Raw genomic sequence first — 24,659 nt, 5'->3', positions numbered from 1 at the left:
GAACTGCACCGCTTGCAAGTACTAAAACCCACCCTAACTGCCTCTCTGCCAACCTAACCCCTTCCTCTCCCCGATTTCCCTCCAAGCCGAACGAGCAATATTCTTTTGTGGTCCTAAACATTGACGCGACTCTGCGCTTGCGCGAGAGCTGGGGAACTAGCACCGAGGCGTAGCGCGCCTGCGTAGTCGCTTCCCCACACATGCTGGTACTGCTGCTGCTGCTACTGGGAGAGGTAGCTGCAGCGGCTCAGGTTCACCTGCGCGGTAGTGTCTTCTTGGGAGGAGGTAGGTGGCTGCTTCTAGGCTGTGTTTTGCACTCCTCGCGCTCTGGTGCCTCCCCGCCCGCTTTGCTTGCTGTGGCTGCTTCCCTTGTGCTTTGTTGCTGGGGCGGCGCTTGTTGTGTTTTTGGAACTCCTCGGGTAGCGACTGAGGTGCGACGCCTCTTCCCCTCCTGCCGGAGTATTCCGCGTCTTCCCTTCCCTTCTCTCCCTTCGCTTCCCTGCCTCTATCTACGGAGAGAGCTGGCGGGAAGGTCTCGGCCTTGTCCTCCCTTTCTCTCCGTCCTCCCGGAGACAATATTGACACGCGCTTTGGGGAGGGAGGGGTGCGGGTGTCCTCCTAAGCGGGGGGGGGGAGGGCTACCTGTCGCTTTGGTTCCTGAATCCTGCCCTTGCTGTGCATTATTGGGGGCTTTGCATCCTGGGTCCCTTCGGGTGATGCAGGTTTGCACCGTGCCCGTCTCAGCTGTGGGAGCTCAGCACGCCGCCCGAGGGCAGGGTGGGGGGGGGGGAATGCAATGCAGGGAAAGGACACCTAGCGGATTGCTCGTATCCGACCACCAGTTAAGTTAAAAGAGTAAACGGCGTCGTAGTAGATTTTCTGTGGGAGAGTTACTTGGAGAGGATACGGGGGGGGGGGTCTGCGGTGCTGCTTTAACTCGAGCATTGTAGGAGAAGGGAAGCTGCCTGGGGACCGAGCGAACAGTTTAAGGCTGCAATCTTAAATCCTAAAAATGAAGCCCCGTTGAACTTCCGTCTAAATGTTCATTTGGGATCCGGCTGTGAATCTCCATAGGATAAGCAATTCCAACAAAGGGTTGTTGTTGTTTTTTTGCGCCTTGCGCTGGCCGTTTTCACTCTTTCCTCCATTTTCTCCAGTGTGCGTGCGAGTGGTGTTCTTGTTTTTCTTTGGAGAAAGAGGGAAATGTGCCGAAGGCTATTCATATAAACAGAAGCATTTGTGTCGTTTGCAGGCAATTCCAGGAGAGTTAATGAGCAGCCGCGCTAGGCTTCCCTGCTTGCCGGGAGCGGGAGGATTAATAGTTTTGAGTGTTTTTCCATTCAGACGTAACTACCGTTGTGTTGGGCTGTCTTCGCATGCTTCAGAAATTGTCATTTTAACCTATGGAAGCTCGTTACTAGTTAAAACACACACTGCAGCCGTATTGTTAGCTGGTAATCTTTCCCACACGTACATAAAAGGAGGCAGCCCCTTGCCTTTTGTGATGGCCTTCTTAGTTACTGTATATATTTATATTTTTGAAGGTGAGGGATTGTTTTTTTGTTTAAAATGGGTGTGGGGGGTGCTAATGTATTTCATTCAAGGTACTTCCCCATAATTGAAGTAACTGTCCTATTCAACAGATTAAATAAGACACTGAGGAAATATTTTTGAAGCTTGTTAATAAACATGTTTCATATAGTAGAGGAAATTGCTTCTGTGTTGCTTGATTCAAGAGATGTTTCTCTTTGGAGAGCAGCTGTGCTTTAAAGCTAAATTAAAATCCTAAATTTGCACCTGGGATTGATTGCTGTGTTGGGCCAATTACCAGTTACAAGTTGGTTTAAGTGGTAACTAAATCATCACTAACATGTGTATGATTAGTAATTGACTGGTGGAGATATTTAAGCAGGCATAGGCAAACTCGGCCCTCCAGACGTTCCAGTGGTCAGGGATGATGGGAATTGTAGTCCCAAAACGTCTGGAGGGCCGAGTTTGCCTATGCCTGTATTTAAGCATGCATCCCTGTGATGCCTGGGAGAGTGTCCCAAGGGCCATAGGATATATTGGAGCCTCTTCGCCATGGTTGAAGATGGAGCTTGATGTCCAATCCTGCCTCTCTACTGTTACCAAAAAATAAGGGGATTCCTTTTGGTGGCCCAACTCCCCAAGTTCATTATCTGTCAAAGATGAATGAGCTGAGGCAGAAATCAAGTGAAGGTAATGAGCACTTTTCTGGTAATACCACCACCACAGAAAGCCAGCAATGCCTTGCCCCAAGTGACTTTGGAATTCCCAAGATTGGTAGTGTTGAAAGGGACATGTTGAAGGTTGTTTGTTCGGAGACATGTCGGGAGAGCACCAGAAAATCAGCTGGCTCTAAAGTCCTCCTAGTCCCCTAATATTCCCCCAGACTTGGAGACATTTTAAACCAGGTCTCATTTTCCTTCATTGTTTCCAGTTAGAGGGTAAATTTAAAGTAAGTTTCTACCTGCCGGGGGACCCAGGTGGCGCTGTGGGTTAAACCACAGAGTTTAGGGCTTGCTGATCAGAAGGTCGGCAGTTCGAATCCCTGCCACGGGGTGAGCTCCCGTTGCTTGGTCCCAGCTCCTGCCCACCTAGCAGTTCAAAAGCATGCCAAAGTGCAAGTAGATAAATAGGTACCGCTCCGGCGGGAAGGTAAACGGCGTTTCCGTGCGCTGCTCTGGTTCGCCAGAAGCGGCTTAGTCATGCTGGCCACATGACCCGGAAGCTGTCTGCAGACAAACGCCGGCTCCCTCGGCCTATAGAGCGAGATGAGCGCCGCAACCCCAGAGTCGGACACGACTGGACCTGATGGTCAGGGGCCCCTTTACCTTTACCTTCTACCTGCCAGTGTGATCCAGACAAAGCTAAGGATGGACAATTAAACCACCTTTGGATTCCCCTGCTACCCTTCGGGACACACCTTTAATTGCCCTCATGCTGCTTCACTATCAGTTGTTTGTAATCCTACACATACACACACATTCCATGGAAATAAATGAGACATAATTATCTAAAAACAGTGTTTCAAATTAGGCCATCAACTACTTTTAATATTCTTAATCACTCTCTCACCTATATGTAATACTTTTTGCAAAAATGATCTGGATATCTGAGTTCTTTTGTGGCTCAAGATGCTGCTTATTTTCTTTAAGGCTAGTGCCATATATGGATGGGGAAAGCTAGAGATATTTGACTTGGCTACTGAAATGTTAAATGCTAGTTGGACTCTACAAAAATAATCTGATATGGAAATGTTCATAAAGGTTACTGTTTGTGTAATGCTAGATATATGCATGGAACTTTAGAAACAAGTGGATTTTTACACCTACCGGTAGTAGGTCTTCCCACCCTGTAAGAAACTATTCTTTGAATAGCCTATACACACTGAGCTTCTAAGGTGGGGGGGAAAACAGTCAATCCTAAATATGTCTATTCAGAAATGCATCCTGATTAGTTCAGTGGAAGTTGCTGGAACTTACTTCTGTGTAAGTGTGTATCGGAATGAGGTAAGGCTTTTCATAACGCATGTTGCTCTGTGCTCTATTACTTTGTGTCTTCCCTAGTGGATAAATTTCCAGCCATTGCATCGGTAGCAAGAAAGAGTGATGGAGTTCTGAACAGTGGAGGTTGGTGTAACCTGATTGTACATTATACATAATTTTGATGGGAAATTAAAGCAATAATACATTGATAACTGGCCTAGGCTCTCTAGAAATTAATCACCTCTTCTGTTGAGGTGTGAAAATATAACAATTACAGTTGAACTGAACACTTAAAGCCACGTCCTGTAATCTCTTCATATGTGATTATTTAAAACAGGCTCAAAGTTGTTTACAAATTTGTAGTTGTTGATTCTTTGAAAATAGGAGACTGCTGTTCAGAAGCTTTGCTGCAGGGATGATTCAGTATAAATAAGTTGGCAACAGTACACTTTCTTCATTGTAATCAGGATAATCTCATAAAGGGTATTTCTACAGGTCAGTTGCATGGTTGCAACCTTGACTGCAGTAAAAGCATGCTAACAGCTCTCATTTCTCCTTTTTTTCCTAGTCCAGAGGTCTCCCTTCCTTATATTTGTGTTCTCTACCCACATATGTTCCAGAGTAAGCTTGACAACATTTATTGGATTTCATGCCAATTGGTAGCCAACCCTCTTGACACTGCTCCTGGTGTTAATAGCCAAAATCAAATCACAATAGCGTTTAGCTACTGCAAGTAGTGGCTTATTTTATCTTCCAGTAACCAACAAGTATTTTCAGCAAGGCATGCTAAGCTTCTGGTGACTTTGAGATAAGCAATAATATTCACTCTTAAATAGAGATCTTAAATGACTTTTCAGAAGTAAACATAATAAAGGCACTTAACAAGAGGAGAACACCATACTCACTTCATTATTTTTCACCCTACAAAACAATGAAATCATAGAATCATAGAATCATAGAGTTGGAAGAGACCACAAGGGCCATCCAGTCCAACCCCTTGCCAAGCAGGAAACACCATCAAAGCATTCCTGACAGATGGCTCCTCCTCTGGACACGTTCCAGCTTGTCAGTATCCTTCTTGAACTGTAGTGCCCAGAACTGGACACAGTATTCCAGGTGAGGTCTATTCCAGTGGTACTATTACTTCCCTTGATCTAGATGCTATACTCCTATTGATGCAGCCCAGAATTGCATTGGCTTTTTTAGCTGCTGCATCACACTGTTGACTCATGTCAAGTTTATGGTCTACCAAGACTCCTAGATCCTTTTCACATGTACTGCTCTCAAGGCAGGTGTCACCCATCCTGTAATTGTGCCTTTCATTTTTTTTTGCCCAAGTGTAGTACTTTACATTTATCCCTGTTAAAATTCATCTTGTTTGCTTTGGCCCAGTTCTCTAATCTGTTAAGGTCATTTTGAATTGTGATCCTGTCCTCAGGGGTATTAGCCACCCCTCCCAATTTGGTGTCATCTGCAAACTTGATCAGGATGCTCTCAAGCCCATCATCCAAGTCATTGATAAAGATGTTGAATAAGACTGGGCCCAAGACAGAACCCTGTGGCACCCCACTAGTCACTTCTCTCCAGGATGAAGAGGAGCCGTTAATGAGTACCCTTTGTGTTCGGTCAGTCAGCCAGTTACAAATCCACTGCAATCACTTGCTCTTGATTTGACAAATGTATTGGGCTAGTTCTCAAAGCTACCAACTCCCGTGGGTTGTTTTCTTCCTGCATGTAAAGCATTTTGGGGTCCTGCTGTTCTTAAAGTATAAGTGAGATGAAGGCTTCTCCTTTCTTTTCTGTCTCCCATTATTGGATACCAGATGTGGCATTGATCAGCAAGTGTCTTGTGCTGGGAAACAAACATGCTAGAGGAGTATATTATGTAGTTTAATAAAACAAAACAAAAACAACCTTGCCCTTCTCAGTCACTTTTCACATGAGGCACCAAGTAAATCCTTTTTATAAGCTGGTGCTTTTTGTCATCTTATAAAGGGCTTAAACCTCTGCTCTCATCTTACTTTCTGAGAGGGAAGAGAGAAAAGGCAGCCCCCCCTCTATTTAAAATAGTTGCAGCAGCCTGCCAATCCCGCTTAACATGTTGTGTTTATCTCCAGTGCTCTGACTCTCAGGTTTAGTTCTGCTATGCTGTGTCCCTGTGAAGTCTTAATCTAATCAAAAATCTCCTGGATTTATTGACAAAGAAGGAATATTCAGCACATTAAGAATTGTTACATCAGGGACCTAAAACATGTGTTTGTTGCAGAAAAACATAGTATTAAAACAGCCCCGAGACTTCTGGGAATAGGGTGGTATATAAATTCTAATAATACTAATAATAATAAAAACCCAGTGAACTATAACCCATATTTAAACAGATTTATAAAAACCTTCCTAAGACATTATGTATGGAAAAAATGTCACTTAGAAGTATGAAAGAAAGGAAGCTTGCTGCCATGAAAGGAAGCACAGGTTAGAAGTATAAAATAATAAGAGCTTATATTAAAACAAAGACTCTGATGACACATGACCAGTACAGGCAGTGATGACAGTTTATCACGTGTCCAAAAAATGCATGATTGTGCACAGCACCAAACCTGGAAGTGATCCTAAAACGTGGTAGGGGGTGGGGTGGAGCGAGCTTATACGCACTCAGAACAGAACTCCTTTACAGTTGACTGTACTGCAAATACCCCAACACTGGAAGTTTGAAAGTGGAGATTAAACTGTACATTGGTGACTCCATTCCTTTGGAAGCAAGACCTCAAAGCCTCATCATAATTTTGAATGTGTTGAATTTGCAGATCCTTGACTATTTTACCTGGCCATGCTGGGTGGGGCTGATGGGAGTCAAAAACATCTGAGGGCTCCAGGTTAGAGATAACTTTAAACCTAGCTGGTTCATGGACAGTGCTGCTCAGAGACTTCTCAACATGAGATGAGTAACTGCTACTGTAAATAAATCCAAATGCACACACTAGCTCTAGTATAGACAGTACTCTGTATTATTATTATTGAAACAAAATCAAAAATTCTTTCCAGTAGCACATTACAGACCAACTGAGTTTGTTCTTGGTATGAGCTTTCATGTGCATGCACACTTCTTCAGATACACTGAAACAGTGTACAGTGGTGCCCCGCTAGACAAAAACAATTCGTTGTGCGAAAATTTTCGTCTAGCGGGTTTTTCGTCTAGCGAAGTGGCAATGACAGCCACGCTTTCGCTAGACGAAAAAAAAAAGACGAAAAATTTTCGTCTTGCGAGGCAGCCCCATAGACAAATTCGTCTTGCGGGGCAGCCTTCCGCTAGACGAATGCCTTCGTCTAGCGAGTTTTTCATCTTGCAAGGCATTCGTCTAGCGGGGCACCACTGTATCTGAAGAAGTGTGCATGCACACGAAAGCTCATACCAAGAACAAACTCAGTTGTTCTCTAAGGTGCTACTGGAAAGAATTTTTGATTTTGTTTCGACTATGGCAGACCAACACGGCTACCCACCTGTAACTGTATTATTATTATTATTATTATTATTATTATTAATTTATTTCTATCCCACCTCAAAGTAGCTTAGAGATGAAAACAAGCACAAACAGCAAAGGTAAACAATAATTAAAAAACAATTAGTGATAGAATTAAAACTATATAAAAAGGTAATGGTACCCCTTGATCGTTAGGTCCAGTCGCGGACGACTCTGGGGTTGCGGCGCTCATTTCGCTCTATAGGCCGAGGGAGCCGGTGTTTTTCCGCAGACAGCTTCTGGGTCATGTGGCCAGCATGACTAAGCCGCTTCTGGTGAACCAGAGCAGCGCACGGAAACGCCGTTTACCTTCCTGCCGGAGTGCTACCTATTTATCTACTTGCACTTTGACTTGCTTTCGAACTGCTAGGTGGGCAGGAGCAGGTACCGAACAATGGGAACTCACCCCATCGCAGGGATTTGAACCACCAACCTTCTGATCAGCAAGCCCTAGGCTCTGTGGTTTAGACCACAGCGCCACCCGTGTCTTAAACCCATACAAAAAAATCTTATTCTAACCTCAAAATTATAGGCTGCCAGCCATATAAGCTTTCTCTACTTCTAGCCATAGTTGCCAGTTCATTAAAAAGTTCTCAGTGCCTTAAATGGACATAATGTCTTGCTTTTTTATTATTATTGCAAATAATGAATTATGTACAGAGATGATAGAAAATCTCATTTGTTAGATGGTCTCTGCATTCACTGATCACTGTCCTGTTGGCCTGGATATTCTGAGGATTCTCCTGGTTCTATTGGTTGTGATTCCCTGACTTAAAGGAGGCAGGGAGAACTAACTGGGAGTTTGCACACTTTCAGGAGAAACATTTAGACTGGAAAAAAATGTTATGACCACAACAATAATTATTCGGTTACACAGAAATGTTGTGTTCTGTTCTAATAATATTAACATTTTTCTCTTGCAATTGCCCATTCTCTCTAATCAAAATACAGTGTATTGTAATACGAAGAAGTAAATTCAGGGCTGTGTGTGTGTGCCTTTATTCTGTCCAAGTGCAGAATCTGGTTGTGGGAACAGAATTTAGCATCCTTAATTTTCATTTTAAAAACAGGTTTTGAACTGAGTGCATAAGATTTTGTATGTTCTCAGGAAAGCTCTTGTAGTGAATTTAAGTTTGAAAAGATACATGAAAACCTAGGCGAAACTGAAGGATATATAATTATGCCATTACAAAGGGATAATTGTTTTTCCCATGGAGAGAGAACTATATATAGGAGTCTCTTACCTACATACACAAACATTGTATAATCCTGGTAGATAGCTTGCTTCTAATTCAAGAGCAGCTGTACATTTCCCCCCAAATATTGAATCTATGTCTTGTGATATTTATAAAACACCCAACTAGGTAAGAAAAAGACCCTGCTGGCCATTTGATTTTCTTAGCAGAAGGCACGGTAAACAGTAAATGTATCTTATGTGAAAGATATTGAAAGATAAGCGTCCAGGTGGAGCAAATGAGTTATGATTGATGCACACTTCTTTTACTGTGACTTGAGTTTACATTTATCCAGTCCATTTAGGGTTAAAGAACTCAACTTTCCCAATATACTTGTTGACATCCTGATTTGCATCGATATTTCCACTTACTTTAGTTTATAGTAAATCCCTATTTTTTCTTGAATTGCTACCTTCAGCAATCTAGGGGATGAACATGCTCCCTCTAAGAATTCATCGAAATCTGCCATCTTTAGCACAGACAATGTAGTGCTTCCTCCAGTACCATCTGTCCTTTCCATTCTGCGGACCTTATATTCAACTGTTGGCATTGCCTGACACCATTTTTCCACTGCCTTCCTTCATTTCCTATATAGTGGGCAAATATTTCAGTTTACACCCATTTAACCTTCAAACGCACTGCCCAGGCTTGCTCTCCAGGAGGTCATTTCAGTTTTGTTAACACAGTGGTTTACCTTCACACACACCCACACACACCAGCACCACACACTCCATTGTCTCTTGAGGCAGAAGGATGCCTACTTCAAAATAATTATATTTGATCACTTGCCACTATGTGGCTTCTTGTTCCCAACAAGTTCTGTAGTAGTACAGTGGTACCTTGGTTCTCGAACAGCTTGGCTCCTGAACGCTGCGAACCCAGAAGTAAGTGTTCTGGTTTGCGAACTTTTTTTGGAAGCTGAACATCTGACGTGGCACAGGAAGCTCCTGCAGCAAATCGGAAGCTGTGCCTTGGTTTTTGAACAGATTAAGTTAGACAACCAAGGTACCACTGTACAGAGGTAGTCAAGTGAAGATCAAGAGCAGTAATCATAGAATTGTGATCAACCTTAGCTGTTCCTCACAAGCCTATCCACCTCACAGTGCCTCTGTATTGCAGCTCCAGCACTTAAAGCAAGAAAGAAAGCCGGGGGGGGGGGGCTTTCACTCAGCAGACGTTAAATGAAATAAAGGGATAGGAAGTAGAATTGGCAAGAGTGGAGCAAGAAAGTGAAGCAGAGTGCAACAGATTTGATTGGGTTGTTTTTATCACCAGGTCTGCATCAATTTAATGAAATGTATATATTGTATGGTTTTGGTTGCACATGAGAGCATGTTGACAAATTATAGCCACTGTGGAACAGAATGCTGGACAAGACGGGTATTTGGTCTGATCACACACAACCACACATAATGAGTTTTGCAGACTGGATTATATGTACCTGTCTTCTGTAAATTTGAAGATTAAGATACCTTGTACTGTTTAGGTTTTACAGTTTAAGGTGGGTTCTACCTTACACATAATGCTAAGCCATACCATGGCTAAGTGTGAAAGAGGGAGCTTGCAGGTACTCACAGCAAAAATCAAGGCCACTTTTCTCCTCCCCTGGTCCTGCTACTGCCATGAACTGCTATGGTCTGTCTTAGTGTTATATCAAATGTCAGACTTGTGGGTTCTTTGGAGTCCTGTATGATGTTGCCCCTTCATGGATCACTGCCTTGTCGTGGCGAAGGGGCTTGAATTACTCAGGGAAGCTATGGACAGGTCAAGATGGACAGGTCATAGTGGAGAGTTTGGACCAAACGTGATCCACCTGGAGAAGGAACTGGCAAGCCACTCCAGTATCCCTGCCAAGAAAACTCCATGGACAAAGACAACAGGCATATAAAAGATATGACGCTGGAAGATGAGCCCCTCAGGTCAGAAGGCGTCCAACATGCTACTGGGGAAGAGCGGAGGACAAGTACAAGTAGATCCAGAGCTGATGAAGTGGCTGGGCCAAAGCCGAAAGGACGCTCAGTTGCTGATATGCCTGGAAGCGAAAGGAAAGTCCAATGCTGTAAAGAAAAGTATTGCATAGGAACCTGGAATGTAAGAACCATGAACCTTGGAAAGCTGGATGTGGTAAAAAATGAGATGGCAAGAATAAACATTGACATCCTAGGCATCAGTGAACTAAAATGGACGGGAATGGGCGAATTCAGTTCAGATGACTATCATATCTACTACTGTGGGCAGGAATCCCGTAAAAGAAATGGAGTGGCCCTCATAGTCAACAAAAGAGTGGCGAAAGCTGTACTGGGATGCAATTTCAAAAATGATAGAATGATCTCGATACGAATCCAAGGCAGACCTTTTAACATCACAGTAATCCAAGTTTATGCACCAACTACCAGTGCTGAAGAAACTGAAATTGATCAATTCTATGAAGATTTACAACACCTTATAGAAATGACACCAAAGAAGGATGTTCTTCTCATTATAGGGGATTGGAATGCTAAAGTAGGGAGTCAAGAGATAAAAGGAACAACTGGCAAGTTTGGCCTTGGAGTTCAAAATGAAGCAGGGCAAAGGCTAATAGAGTTCTGTCAAGAGAACAAGCTGGTCATCACAAACACTCTTTTCCAACAACACAAGAGACGACTCTACACATGGACATCACCAGATGGGCAACATCGAAATCAGATTGATTATATTCTCTGCAGCCAAAGATGGAGAAGCTCTATACAGTCAGCAAAAACAAGACCTGGAGCTGACTGTGGCTCAGATCATCAGCTTCTTATAGCAAAATTCCAGCTTAAACTGAAGAAAGTAGGAAAAACCACTGGGCCAGTAAGATACAATCTAAATCAAATTCCTTATGAATACACAGTTGAAGTGAAGAACAGGTTTAAGGATTTAGATTTGGTGGATAGAGTGCCTGAAGAACTGTGGTTGGAGGCTCGTAACATTATACAGGAGACAGCAACGAAAACCATCCCAATGAAAAAGAAATGCAAGAAAGCAAAGTGGCTGTCCAATGAGGCCTTACAAATAGCGGGGGAGAGAAGGCAAGCAAAATGCGAGGGAGATCGTGAAAGATACAGGAAATTGAATGCAGATTTCCAAAGAATAGCAAGGAGAGACAAGAGGGCCTTTCTAAACGAGCAATGCAAAGAAATAGAGGAAAATAACAGAATGGGGAAAACCAGAGATTTGTTCAAGAAAATTGGAGATATGAAAGGAAGATTTCGTACAAAGATTACCACAATTAAGGACAAAAGTGGAAAGGACCTAACAGAAGCAGAAGACATCAAGAAGAGGTGGCAAGAATACACAGAGGAATTATACCAGAAAGATATGGAGGTCTCATACACCCCAGGTAATGTGGTTGCTGACCTTGAGCCAGACATCCTGGAGAGTGAAGTCAAATGGGCCTTAGAAAGCCTCGCTAACAACAAGGCCAGTGGAAGTGATGATATTCCAGCTGAACTATTTAAAATTTTAAAAGATGATGCTGTTAAGGTGCTACACTCAATATGCCAGCAAGTTTGGAAAACTCAGCAGTGGCCAGAGGATTGGAGAAGATCAGTCTACATCCCAATCCCAAAGAAGGGCAGTGCCAAAGAATGCTCTAACTACCGCACAATTGCACTCATTTCACACGCTAGTAAGGTTATGCTTAAAATTCTACAAGGCAGGCTTAAGCAGTATGTGGACCGAGAACTCCCAGAAGTGCAAGCTGGATTTCGAAGGGGCAGAGGAACCAGAGACCAAATTGCAAACATGCGATGGATTATGGAGAAAGCTAGAGAGTTCCAGAAAAACATCTACTTCTGCTTCATTGACTACGCAAAAGCTTTTGACTGTGTCGACCACAACAAACTATGGCAAGTTCTTAAAGAAATGGGAGTGCCGGACCACCTAATTTGTCTCCTGAGAAATCTCTATGTGGGACAAGAAGCTACAGTTAGAACTGGATATGGAACAACTGATTGGTTCAAAATTGGGAAAGGAGTACGACAAGGCTGTATATTGTCTCCCTGCTTATTTAACTTATATGCAGAATTCATCATGCGAAAGGCTGGACTGGATGAATCCCAAACTGGAATTAAGATTGCCGGAAAAAATATCAACAACCTCAGATATGCTGATGACACTACCTTGATGGCAGAAAGTGAGGAGGAATTAAAGAACCTTTTAATGAGGGTGAAAGAGGAGAGCGCAAAATATGGTCTGAAGCTCAACATCAAAAAAACTAAGATCATGGCCACTGGTCCCATCACCTCCTGGCAAATAGAAGGGGAAGAAATGGAAGCAGTGAGAGATTTCACTTTTTTGGGTTCCACGATCACTGCAGATGGTGACAGCAGTCACGAAATTAGAAGACGCCTGCTTCTTGGGAGAAAAGCAATGACAAACCTAGACAGCATCTTAAAAAGCAAAGACATCACCTTGCCGACAAAGGTCCGTATAGTTAAAGCCATGGTTTTCCCAGTAGTAATGTACGGAAGTGAGAGCTGGACCATAAAGAAGGCTGATCGCCGAAGAATTGATGCTTTTGAATTATGGTGCTGGAGGAGACTCTTGAGAGTCCCATGGACTGCAAGAAGATCAAACCTATCCATTCTCAAAGAAATCAGCCCCGAGTGCTCACTAGAAGGACAGATCCTGAAGTTGAGGCTCCAGTACTTTGGCCACCTCATGAGAAGAGAAGACTCCCTGGAAAAGACCCTGATGTTGGGAAAGATAGAGGGCACAAGGAGAAGGGGACGACAGAGGATGAGATGGTTGGACAGTGTTCTTGAAGCTACTAACATGAGTTTGGCCAAACTGCGAGAGGCAGTGAAGGATAGGCGTGCCTGGCGTGCTCTGGTCCATGGGGTCACGAAGAGTCGGACACGACTGAACGACTGAACAACAACAACATGATGTTGCGCTTTTGTTAAAGGGATTGTGTACTCAGGTAGTTGGTGGGTGGTTGATGGAGGACCCTGGGTGGGTGGGAGACAGGGAAATGTTGGTCTCCTAGGATGAGAGGCTGGGAGGGAAAAGGAGGGACCGCAGGTGACAGCAGGGAGAGGCTGCTACCTTCTGTCGTGGTGGGGACTGAGAATAGCCTCTAGGAGAGGACTCCATGTTTCACTTGTTCTATTTGTTGTTGCTGCTTTGTAGCTGTTACTGTATTGTGAAAAACTTTAGTAAAAAAATTTTTTTGAAAAGCAAAACTCGGACTTATGACTTGTCTTCCTCAGACAAACCACAGACCACACATAAGGAACAAACATTGGCTGCATGGTCTGAAGCAAGACAAACCAGGAACATGGGTTTGGACATAACACTCAGCCAAACTATGGCTTAGCTCCAGGTTGTGTGGCAGCAGCAACAGAACTGAGGGAGGAGCAAAGTGGCCATAAATTTTGCTGTGACCACCTGCGTGGTTGTGGGTTCATGCTGGGGTGTGGTTCGGCTTAGTGATGCACACCAGGCCTTAGATTTGTAGCTGAACTATGTTGACAAATGGAATTTTCCACCCTATGTTCTGTTCCCTTGTGGGGTTGCAGGTGTTTACAAGCTGCTAGTGTAACTGAGTAAGAGCTTTTTTCATAACAGGCAGAACAATCTTTTTTTTAAATTTAATTTTTATTAATTCATTTTGTTTAACAAAGAAAAAAGGTAACAAAGTATTACAACTGCTATTATATAATATTGCTGAATAAAATCTAACATCCCATGTATCTGTGTCTTATTGTTTATATCTTACGAGAAAACTTTAAAAAAAATTAGAAAAAGGGGGGAAAAATTCAGCCAGGCATATAATTAGATAGTCCATACATCCACTTACTTATACATACCTATATATACCTAGACTCTCTTACCTACGTATACATAACAAACTTAACTTGACAAAACTTTAGTTTCACAAATCAGACTTCCTGTCAAATCCCCATGCGTCTACCTCTCTTATTATTGAATGTAGAACAGGCAGAACAATCTTGGTGGTTCAACATTCCCTATAATATTCCTGATCATTTGTATGATGCAATCATTATTTTGTGTCTTTTCTCAAGGACTCTAGTTTTTGTTTTTTAAAGCCCTGCTCCTAAACCTCTGGCTTGTTTGTTGGTAGATAAATTCTTTTAGTATTGTGTATAATTTTATTTTGTGTGTGTGTGTTTTTTTTTAAAAAAAATCTTTTGTTTAACTTCTCTGAGACTTTTTGTAAAAAGTAGCAATATAATAATAATAATAACAACAACAATAATATAGTGCTATCCTCCAAAGCTAGAACATCTTCCTCTTTGTGTAATATACCAAATAATTCAGTGTATTTTTCAAGGGTGGTGCAAGTTGGTGAGACAACTGTAACTATTGGGTAAGTGTAATTACTCCAGAAAACATTGACTGTAAACTGTTAACAGGACTAATTTGCTTGTCTTTCTCTGTCAGAATAGCTTAGTTGGTAGAACATGAGACTCTTAATCTCAAGGTTGTGGGTTCAAGCGCCACATTGGGCAAAAAATTCCTGCATTGCAGGGGGTTGGACTAGATGACCCTCGTGGTCCCTTCCAGCTCTACAATTCTGTGAGCTCATGACTCTGATGTTTGCATTTGGTTCCATCTAGATTTAGGGAGGAATCCAACAAATTAGTTCCAATAGTACAATAATAATAGAATAATTCTCTCCTCATTCTGGGATTTCCTGCAACCCAGATTTGGGGAGGCCATTGCAGGAGGAGTAGAGAGAGGAGAAGTTCTGTTGCGCAAATGCAAGTTCTTGTGCTAATGGAGCTACTTCATTGGGTATGTCTCCTTTATGTGTCACTGCTCACTGATTGTCTAGTGTCTCTTGGTTACCTCTATAGTCATCCATCACTCACATCTCTAGTGAATAGAGTGTGTTCCCCTGAGGAAACAAGCAACTTAAAAATCTTGTCATTGAAGCATTTCCAGGATAGATCTTGGAAAATTGCACTCAGTTGTTTCAGATGTGATTTCCACTTTGTTTATTTTTTTTTAACTTTTCCTTATAGTTCATAAATTTTATAATTAAATCTTGTGGAGTGTTGGTGCTGCTCTGAGACGTACCTCCAGATTAAATGCAGAAGCAAGCCTTTTTGCTGGGAAAGCCTTCACTGATGTAACTTGCTCCTTTAAATCTGCAAAGATGCAGGTTTCATCTTTTAGAATGGTTCCCAGCACCATTCAAGTTTGTCGTTCAGATATTGATTCATTCTACAGAACTTTGGGATCATTTTTCTGTGGTTATTTCAAAGTCTAAGTTTAGGCTCTGCGGGAGTTTCCATCATCTTACTTTTAAGTCCTCCACTGCCTGCTCAGTTGGGGTTAACAGAGCTGGCATGTCTGTTTTTATTTCGACTCTTCTTAATCCAAAATGAGTTGAGTGACAAAAAGCAATTCCAATTTTGATCTAGAGATGGCAGCAGAGCCCCCTTTTGTCTCCTTGCTCTGTTTACTGCCTCCAGGCACAATTTGTTCTAGGCAGATGCTGTTCTAGAGTGGGGTGTGTGTGTGTGTGCGCGCGCGAAACAACGCTTTATTTCACCTGGGCCAAGATCCAGTTTTTGCGTATTTGTGTACACACACACACACACACACACACAGAGGCTGGGAGCCTCAAGGGCACCCATCTGGAGGCTTGACCACCCTCTATTAAGTTTGTGTGCTTTGGGCATTGGAGGGAGGCTTAAGAACCTAAATATCAGTCCCAAAATAAGGGCTAGCAAGGTTTATGAAGGAGAGCTTCTTGGCCAGCCTTACGCCAGACTTCTCTTCCATATCCACAGAGAGCACACACAGTTGCCTTGGAAACGTCAGCTGACTATATTTACCAGTTGTGGAGAACAAGGCTTGAATTCTCCCCGGACACTGTTTCTCCCCAGCGCCATATGAATAACTAGTTATATTGAATCATTCCAGGTGTTAGACCTGTAATAGTATCAACTCTGAAAAAAAAGTGTGTTAGAGACATGAATCTAATTATCAGTAGCAGCGTACACTTTAAGGAAGTGGGAATGGTTTTGCTAATTCTTTTCTGGGAGAATTCACATGTGCTTATGGACTCCAGTGATAATTTCTGGTCAAAGCACAGAGACTGTCCGTATGGATACATCTGCCTAATGTGGAATTTAATGTTAACTTCTCTACAGACTTGTTTAAAAGGCAAATTGCCCTCAAACACTATCAACTTAAAGGTGAGGAATGACAGAGGTGCTAATTTGAGAACAGCCCATTTAATTGACACCTGGATATTTTATAATCCATACAGTGAAGAAGCTGCTGGTTTTTTAACGGTGCATCAGTTTTGCACTAGATTGTACCACTTACTTATCAGCAGTTTATTTTTAGTGCTACATTTACCTGCAACTAAAACTCATCAGGTGTGTCTTCAATTCAGACACTGTTTGATGGGACCTATACTCTGCAAGTTTAGGTACACTTTAATCACTGGATCCTGTCCCTTTAAATATAGTTATTGTACTGTCCTCTCCCCGCCTCCTCCCTTCTTCTTGCTCACTACTGGGATTGCAAGTCAATACTCCTCTTCTCTTTCCCTTCCTACTCTCCTCTGTTCTCCTGCACGCCCCCACCAAAGACCTCCTTGTCTTCAAACCTTCCTTAATTTTACACACACACACAGAGAGAGATTTTTACTCCCCTTCCCAGGGACCCGTCTCTGATGTATCAGCAGGTTACATTGTTTGCTATTGTTAAATTAGCTATTTGCAGATAAAATTGAAAAGAGTTTAATTTTAAACAGTGTTCTTAACTCTTAGGCAGTTGCGGATTGAGATACTTGCAAGGCTACTATTACAAGCCTCTCACCATTTTCATGGAGGGCACAAGGAGAAGGGGACGACAAAGGATGAGATGGTTGGACAGTATTCTCGAAGCTACTAACATGAGTTTGGCCAAACTGCGGGAGGCAGTGAAGGATAGGCGTGCCTGGCGTGCTCTGGTCCATGGGGTCACGAAGAGTCGGACACGACTGAACGACTGAACAACAACAACAAACCATTTTCATTAGTGAATCATTTCACCAGAGGAGGAGACAGTAGCAAGGGGGGGGGGGAACCTGTTAAAGAAATAGCAGGTTTTCAGCAGTGCCAACACACATTTTGAAGAGATTAACACCAAGCTAGTGGTGGCAAGGAAACAGTAGGCTTATTTTACTTTTTCAAAAATATAGACATCTTTAAACATTTTGCGCTTAAAGAGGCAGTGGTAGATCCACTCCTCAAAAAAACCCTAGACCAGTTACCAACATCCCTTTATGGCAAAGGTGGCAGAGAGGGTGGTTGTCGAGCAGGGGTCAGCAAACTTTTCAGCAGGTGGCCGGTCCACTGCCCCTCGGACCTTGTGGGGGCTCGGACTATATTTTGAAAAAAAAGAACAAATTCCTATGCCCCACAAATAACCCAGAGATGCATTTTAAATAAAAGCACACATTCTACTCATGTAAAAACACCAGGCAGGCCCCACAAATAACCCAGAGATGCATTTTTAAATAAAAGGACACATTCTACTCATGTAAAACATGCTGATTCCTGGACAGTCTGCAGGCCGGATTTAGAAGGCGATTGGGCCACATCCGGGCCCCGGGCCTTAGTTTGGGGACCCCTGTTGTAGAGCAACTCCAGATATTCCTGGAAGAGGCTGATTATCTGGATCAAGTACAATCTGGGTTCAGACCTGATTTCGGAACTGAATTGGGTGCCCTGATGGGTGACCTTTATCATGAGAGGGACAGGAGGAGTGCAACCTTATTACTTCTGCATGATCGCTTAGCGGCCTTTGAAACCCATCAGCCATGATATCCTCCTGGACCGAATTAGTGAGATGGGTGTTGGAGCCACTATATTACAGTGGTTCTGTTTGTATCTTTAAGGTTGTATTCAGCGAGTAGCACTGAGTGAGTGTTTCTCGCCCCCTCCCCCGGCATTTGTGCTATGGGGTTTTGCATGGTACTATTCTCTCCCCAATTCTATTTAATATATGTATGTAGCCATTGGGTGTGATTATTAGGAGTTTTAGAGCAAGGTGTCACCAGTATGCTGATAATACACAGCTTTACTTCTCCATAACATCTGAATCAGGAGAGGTCATGAGAGCTTTGGACCAGTTTCTGGATGCAGTGGTGGACAGGATGAGGACCAATGATCCTGGGAAGGTGGAGGTTCTTTGGGTGGAGCGTTCGTATGTTCATGAAACTGTGTTGCACTTCCTCTGAAGGAGGAAGTTTGTCAGATTAGACCTCTGGTCTACCAATATTTTAGCAGGGATGCCTTGCAGCAGAGGTCATTTGTTTATGATTCAGTCAGGCATAAATAATGCTTTTTTCAGTGCTGCATTGTGAAGGGAGTAGGTGCCTTTCTGTTCAGGAGGCACGAACCTATTCCGTGGCTGTGTTCAAGTACAGTATCTAGTCCATGCTTTCAATTCATTCTGCAGGATCCTGGCATCTTTTTCAGTGTTTGCAATCTTAACCCTGGTCTTTATCTCTTCTCTTGCTCTCTCTTAGAGTGTTGCTGTTTGAAAGCTAACGTCGGGTGTTCTCAGTAAACATGGAAGAATTGCAAGATGTCCAATTGACGGAGATCAAGCCCCTCCTGAATGATAAGGTAATTCTGGCTATGTGTTGAGCATTAGCAAAGCACTAGTGTTTTATGTTATCTGTGAGCGGTACATAAGGGTTGTGTGTTAATTTAGAATTCTGTACTGTTGGTATTAAGAAACAGAACTTAACGTTCTGAGAGCTCCATCACTTCAATGTAACTGAACACAACCCCACCCCCTCTTTAATATTATCTCTGTTGTCTTTTGCCTGTCCTGTTGCAAATTATAGATTGCAAACTCCCTCGGATGTTGAACCTTCTGTTGTAGCTCCATTATCTCTCTGAACATTGATGATAAAGAGTCCCGTGACACTTTAAAATAAATAAGTTTGTTGGGCTAGAGTCCAATGCACCAATCATACTAGCACAAACTATGTAAAGAATGAGCTGTAAAGATTGTCTATACATACACTTTCAGACACGTCTGATGAAATCGCCAAAGCCGGGGACTTCAGTGCCCTGCATTGTTTCTTGCCCTTCCCTACAAGTAGCATAAGAAGAATGCATTATGCAAGAGTAAGGGAAGGGCACTTCTTGCAAAAGGGCAGCCTTCAGGATTCTTGATTTTGCCATCCCTTGATCCTCAGGAGTGGCTGGTGGGGGGGGGGGGCTTTGGTGCAGGGAGGGCACAGGAAAGCCCTGTTGCATGAGTGGAGTTGCATTCACTCTTCTCGGGATCCATCCCATTAATTGACTGACTTCAGCCTTTCTTTTAGTACATAATTGAGGTACCTTTCACAAAGAACTGCATAGGATATCCTTCTCATTTCAGTTTTAACTTTGGTTCTTACCTTACTTTGGCTCCAGATCTTAGCACTGTCCAAGGGTGTGCAAGTGTGTGGGTGAATAGTGTGATCACTAACTTTTCTATGGTGATTTACAGCGATGAGCCAATGTTTTCCAGCTATTTCTGCAAAATCCAGTCTTACACTGGTCTTCTCTTTTTAGCTTGTGGTGTGCCTTGAACACTGGTGGGCCGTCCGGTTTTTCCTCTTGCTACCATGTCTGTCTCTACACTTACTATTTTAACCATATTTCTGTTTCAACTTTTAGATGCCTGCTAAAAACGTTTTATTGCATCAGGCTTATGTGGTCAATTAAGGAATACATATTTCCATAATAGCTGGTTTCTGGTTTTAACTTTTTATGTGGCTTATGTATGGTTTATATATAATTGTTGTAAACCGCTCTTGGTTTTTTTAAAAAATGTATGGCAGTAACAAATATTCGTTTTACCATGCCCACACACTACAAAAAGTCTTTCCTCTTTTTAAAGGGAGTGAACTAGTAGTTTTATATAAATACAGACAGAAAACCGTAGCTAGATCAGTGATAAATTACATAGCAGCCAGAGTGAGTGATTTGTCTAAATGACCATGCATGTTATATAGGAATATAGAAAACTGTCAAGTCAGGCCACTGATAGGTCCATCTAGCTCAGGATTGTCTTCACTTACTGGTAAAGAACACCCAGGTTTTCAGTTAATTATTTCCTATCCATGAAGATGCCAGGGATTGAATCTGGAACCCTTTGCATGCAAAACATGTGCTCTAACCTTTTGTGTGCGCTGAGCAGCAGTGCCACCAATTCATAATATATATCGACCAAATAATGTTGGGATGGATATAATTTTGAATGCTGTTTTCACAGTACATTTGAAAAATGAGTAGGTTTGCTATGCATGAAAGTGTTTGAAAATGATTATTTCTGGGACCGATAAATGTGTACCTACTCATGTGGAATTGTGGCACTTGCCTCTCCTCTATCCTTGGCAGTTCATACAGTAATTTTGTTTCTGGCATCAGTGGTTAGGGGTGGAGGAAAGCTAATTGCAATGACCTCGTCCTGTGCATTTATTCATACTAATGAAGTACAAGAAGCTTCAATTCTGACAATAGTTTGCTGCAAAGTGATATGCCGGAGCAGAGTTTTCAGAAAACTCTGCTGCAAAGCAAAGTTTTTTAGGCTGTTCTGGAATCAGGGCTATTCATTGGCTCTTATTCTTATTTTGACAGAATTCAGCTCGAAACTTCCAGGACTTTGACTGTCAGGTAAGTACCTGAAACCAAAACGGGCATGCATTGTCAGGCTTTCCTTGAAGAACGACAATGGATCTCTGTTGATCAGATAGTTGCCCGAATTAAAAATAAAAAAGAACTTGAGAAACCTAGAGTCCATTGGCTCCCATATAACTTTTGCTGGATTTCTGTACATTTAACAGTGTGTTCAACAGTATGTGTTGAACAGGACTTGTCTGCTTCCAGATCTTAAGGGCCAGATTTTGGAGCTGATCACCATGGACTTTTGAAGCACCATAGAGTTAAATTACTGCAATGGTATGTGTGTAATTTTTGTAAGATGCGAATCTGTGTTGAAGCTCTACACCTCAGAAATTAATGAAGTAGGAAGGGCTTGTAAACCTCTTAAAGTGGTGTTTTCAGTGTTTAAAAAATTATTATATGAAGTAGCCAGTTTATTGCATTCTGTGGCTTGGCCTGTTTTCCTATCTTGTCTTAGCCACACTGGCAAGATACAGAAAAAAGGAAATGCCAAACCAACCTCAGAAGGTGGAGTTAGGAACAAAATTGGGTAGGACCATAAATGTAATATAAATTGCTACTAAAATTTGTACAAAAAGTAAAATTTGACTTCAATTCTACGAAAAGTATGAATATAAATTACCGGTAAACATATTAATGACCGCAACAATACAGGACAATGCCTTAACGTCCAGCATTAGACTAGTTCTAAAGACCAAATGCATTTGAATCCCCAAGGGATCTTTTTTAGTGCTCAATAAATGTATAACACACAATTTTGTCACCTGAAATTAGTATTTTGGCTGATCTGCATAGATAAGGGGAGCTGGCCAATAATATTCCTGTATGCACATGGTAAACATTGAGATGTACCTGAAAAGGTGATATCTTTCTACTAGTGTCTGATCATGTTTTAGGGCATCCTCCAGATTTCTGGTTATCAATGTCAGCTATTCACCATCATAGATTAAAGTTGATTTTTATTTTTTTAACACATTTTGGTAGCAATTTATATTTTAAAATTGTTCCTGCCCTATTTTGGGTCTTAGCCATCTATCCTGAAGTTAGGAATGCCACTCTACTTCTGGCTTAAGAGCTTATCTTCACAGATGTCTTACCAAACATGAGCAGAGTGTGATGTGAATTTTAACCAACAATCTTGATATGGCATCTGTACAAGGCATGGCTAGGAATTGTTAACACCTGACATATGCTTAGAATAACTTTGAATTAAAAGACAACCAGAATCTCAGCTTCAGGGTGCTAACATCACACACCGGTGAAATTGAACATCCTTTTATGCCCTTTGGCTTGACTTGAAGCTCCCTCCACTTACCTCATTTGTTTGACCAGTGTGCAGTTCAGTGTTGTGCAAAGGTGAATTTAAGGCTTGACAAGGATTTAAGAGAATCTCTCAAGCATTCACACACACACACACACACCAAAACCGCCTAGCCATCCCAGCATAATTCAACACAAGCAGGCACAGAAATAGAGAAAATGCACATTTGAGAGCTTATGAAAATTACCCAGGGCAAATGCACTATAATTAATGTAAAACAAAACTGGTGAGTGTGACATGAATTGAGCATAAACCAGGTGATGCTTGCCACTTCTTTTTCTTAATCTTCTAGAGTGGATGAACAGTGAACTTGTGTCCATAGCAACCATTGAACAGGATGTTCCTTACTGCCACTTTATTAATTTTAGCTGCTCCTAAAATTGAGCTATGTACAGCCTTTGTGTTTTGATAAAGCTTCTTTGCCTTGTATTATACAAATGACAACTTCTGAGGACTGCCTGCTTTAGTTTTTTATTTACATAAGTTAAACATTATGCATGAATTACAACATATTTAAGAAGGATTGCATGGGCAAGATTGAATCTTAAAATTTCCCATAGCCTTCAGCTGCTTCAGGCTAAGGTGCTCTTGATAAGCCAAAGAACTACACAGTAAGATATAACGTACCTCACTCGAAAAACAAATGCACATATCCTTTATTAGGTGGCATTCCACTGTCTTAACTTAGGTGATGTCCTTTTGAGTCAAAGACAGTGCAAATGGCCTCTCATACCTGGGTTAATTAGAGTGGCACCATTTTTAGAAATCATGTGGGCACACCAAAAGCTTAGGCATAGATGCAGAGGGTCTCCATTCCATTAGATAATGGAAAAGGAATGGGACATGGTCACATTTAGCTTCAAAGGAAATTTGAGGGGGAAAGGAAGTGGGCAGCTGAGCAAGGACTTTGAACAGCATCTTAACTCCTTCAGCTGTCAAATACTGAATCTGCATGGCTAACACTCTTTCTCATAGATAATAGTCACATCAAGAATTGTGAAAAGAATTTAGTTCTGTAGCATCAGCACCTCAGGCAGCAGCATCTGTCAAAACTTTAATGGATATTGCTGATTTAATGGATATTAACTGATTTGTGAAAATTCCACACAGATGCCATTTTCAACTGTTGAATCCCGGCTGTGTCTGGACGTATAGCAGCCCTTTTTAGACTTCTCAAAAAATGTGAGGATACCGTGCTCATCTTTCCCAGCAGCTCCATTCTGCCTGCAGTCACTTTGCTACTCACCACCTGAGCTTGCCATTGGAAAGAGCGGGGTTTAAAACTCTTCTTCTTTTTGCAGTTAAGACTTGTTCTCAATTAGGCAAACCCTGCTCAGACCATATAAACTTTTAAATATATTTCTTTCCCTTTGTACAATTGAAATATGAGAATGTAGGAACTTGCCCTACTTCTTGAGCAGATGATAGATTAAATGATCTCCAAGGGTTGTCTGTGGGTGAGCAGATGGTGTATGTGACCTCCACTGCTAGTAAAGTCATGGGTGCATCTGTATTATTGTGCCTGTCTTTAAGAGTTCCATGTTACCTTTAGTCTGCCTATGTTTCTGTTTTGCAGTTGGTGCCAGTCATGTGTTTAATCTGTCCCAATCGCTAACACTTGTAACAAACCTTATTATAAGGGACATAGGAAGCCCTGAGCAATTAATAAGTGAATAAAGATGAGCAGTAAATGTTTATATTCTAACACTGTCCACAGAACAAGGTTGGGACAAGCAAGGTTCCGAGAGATTTCACACTGGTGTGGGGGAATTCCAGCCAAGGAGCTCCTTCCATGGCTACTGTCTAAAAATGCAATGATTACTCCTGAAAATGTGAAATGCTTTGTGCTTGTCATGAGCCCCATGATCACGACTGGTTCAGGGCAGTTGCTGAAAAAAGAGTCATAGGAGGAGGAGAGTGCAGAAGAAGACTGGCACACCAACCCACTCCTGTTTCCTTTAGAGAGGGGGAAGGGGAGACAGTCCTACTGGCTGCCTCCCAATCCCCATTCATGGGGTGGAGGGGTTCCTTATCAACGGGGTGGGTGTCAGTCAGACAGTGGGGGAGGTTGGACAGCTGGAAGAGCCTCCAAGCCTGTGACTCCCAAGTGCGTCAGTCTACTTGAGTGACTGTCTCATGAGTGAGCGCACCAAACTGCTCCTCTAAAAGCTGTTCGTAATAACTCTCTGAGCTCTCAAGGCATCACGGAAAACTGTAGAGATTAGTTCACTTCTTATGTGGTGCAAATAATGCTGCTGGTAGCCCTTTTAATTTTGAACATTCTTTTTCTAACCCCTTAGGGTAGCTGTTTTTGGTCCAAGGGCTGTATTGTTACATGGTCAGCCCTATGGGGGCTGCAAGTCAAAGATAGTGTGGTCAAGGTGTAAAAGGATGTGCAA

General features: G+C 42.3%; 1 protein-coding gene across 3 annotated transcripts in view; it reads left to right on the top strand.

The window, feature by feature from the left end:
* Positions 1-217: 217 nt before the first annotated feature.
* Positions 218-24,659, top strand: part of NDRG3 (NDRG family member 3) — a 51,025-nt gene continuing 26,583 nt past the window's right edge. The window contains exons 1-3 of one of the 3 annotated variants that reach the window (XM_033153224.1): positions 220-285; positions 18,785-18,884; positions 20,895-20,930. In XM_033153224.1, the coding sequence (XP_033009115.1) occupies positions 18,828-18,884; positions 20,895-20,930 (93 nt within the window). In that variant the 5' untranslated portion in view covers positions 220-285; positions 18,785-18,827. Of the gene's footprint in view, positions 286-18,784; positions 18,885-20,894; positions 20,931-24,659 lie in introns of all 3 variants that reach the window. The other 2 variants (XM_033153226.1, XM_033153225.1) reach the window with 2 other exon arrangements.

This window comes from Lacerta agilis, chromosome 6 (genome assembly GCF_009819535.1).
Source record: "Lacerta agilis isolate rLacAgi1 chromosome 6, rLacAgi1.pri, whole genome shotgun sequence".
Taxonomy (NCBI): Eukaryota; Metazoa; Chordata; class Lepidosauria; order Squamata; family Lacertidae; genus Lacerta; species Lacerta agilis.
This window is presented reverse-complemented; position numbering and strand designations above follow the sequence as displayed.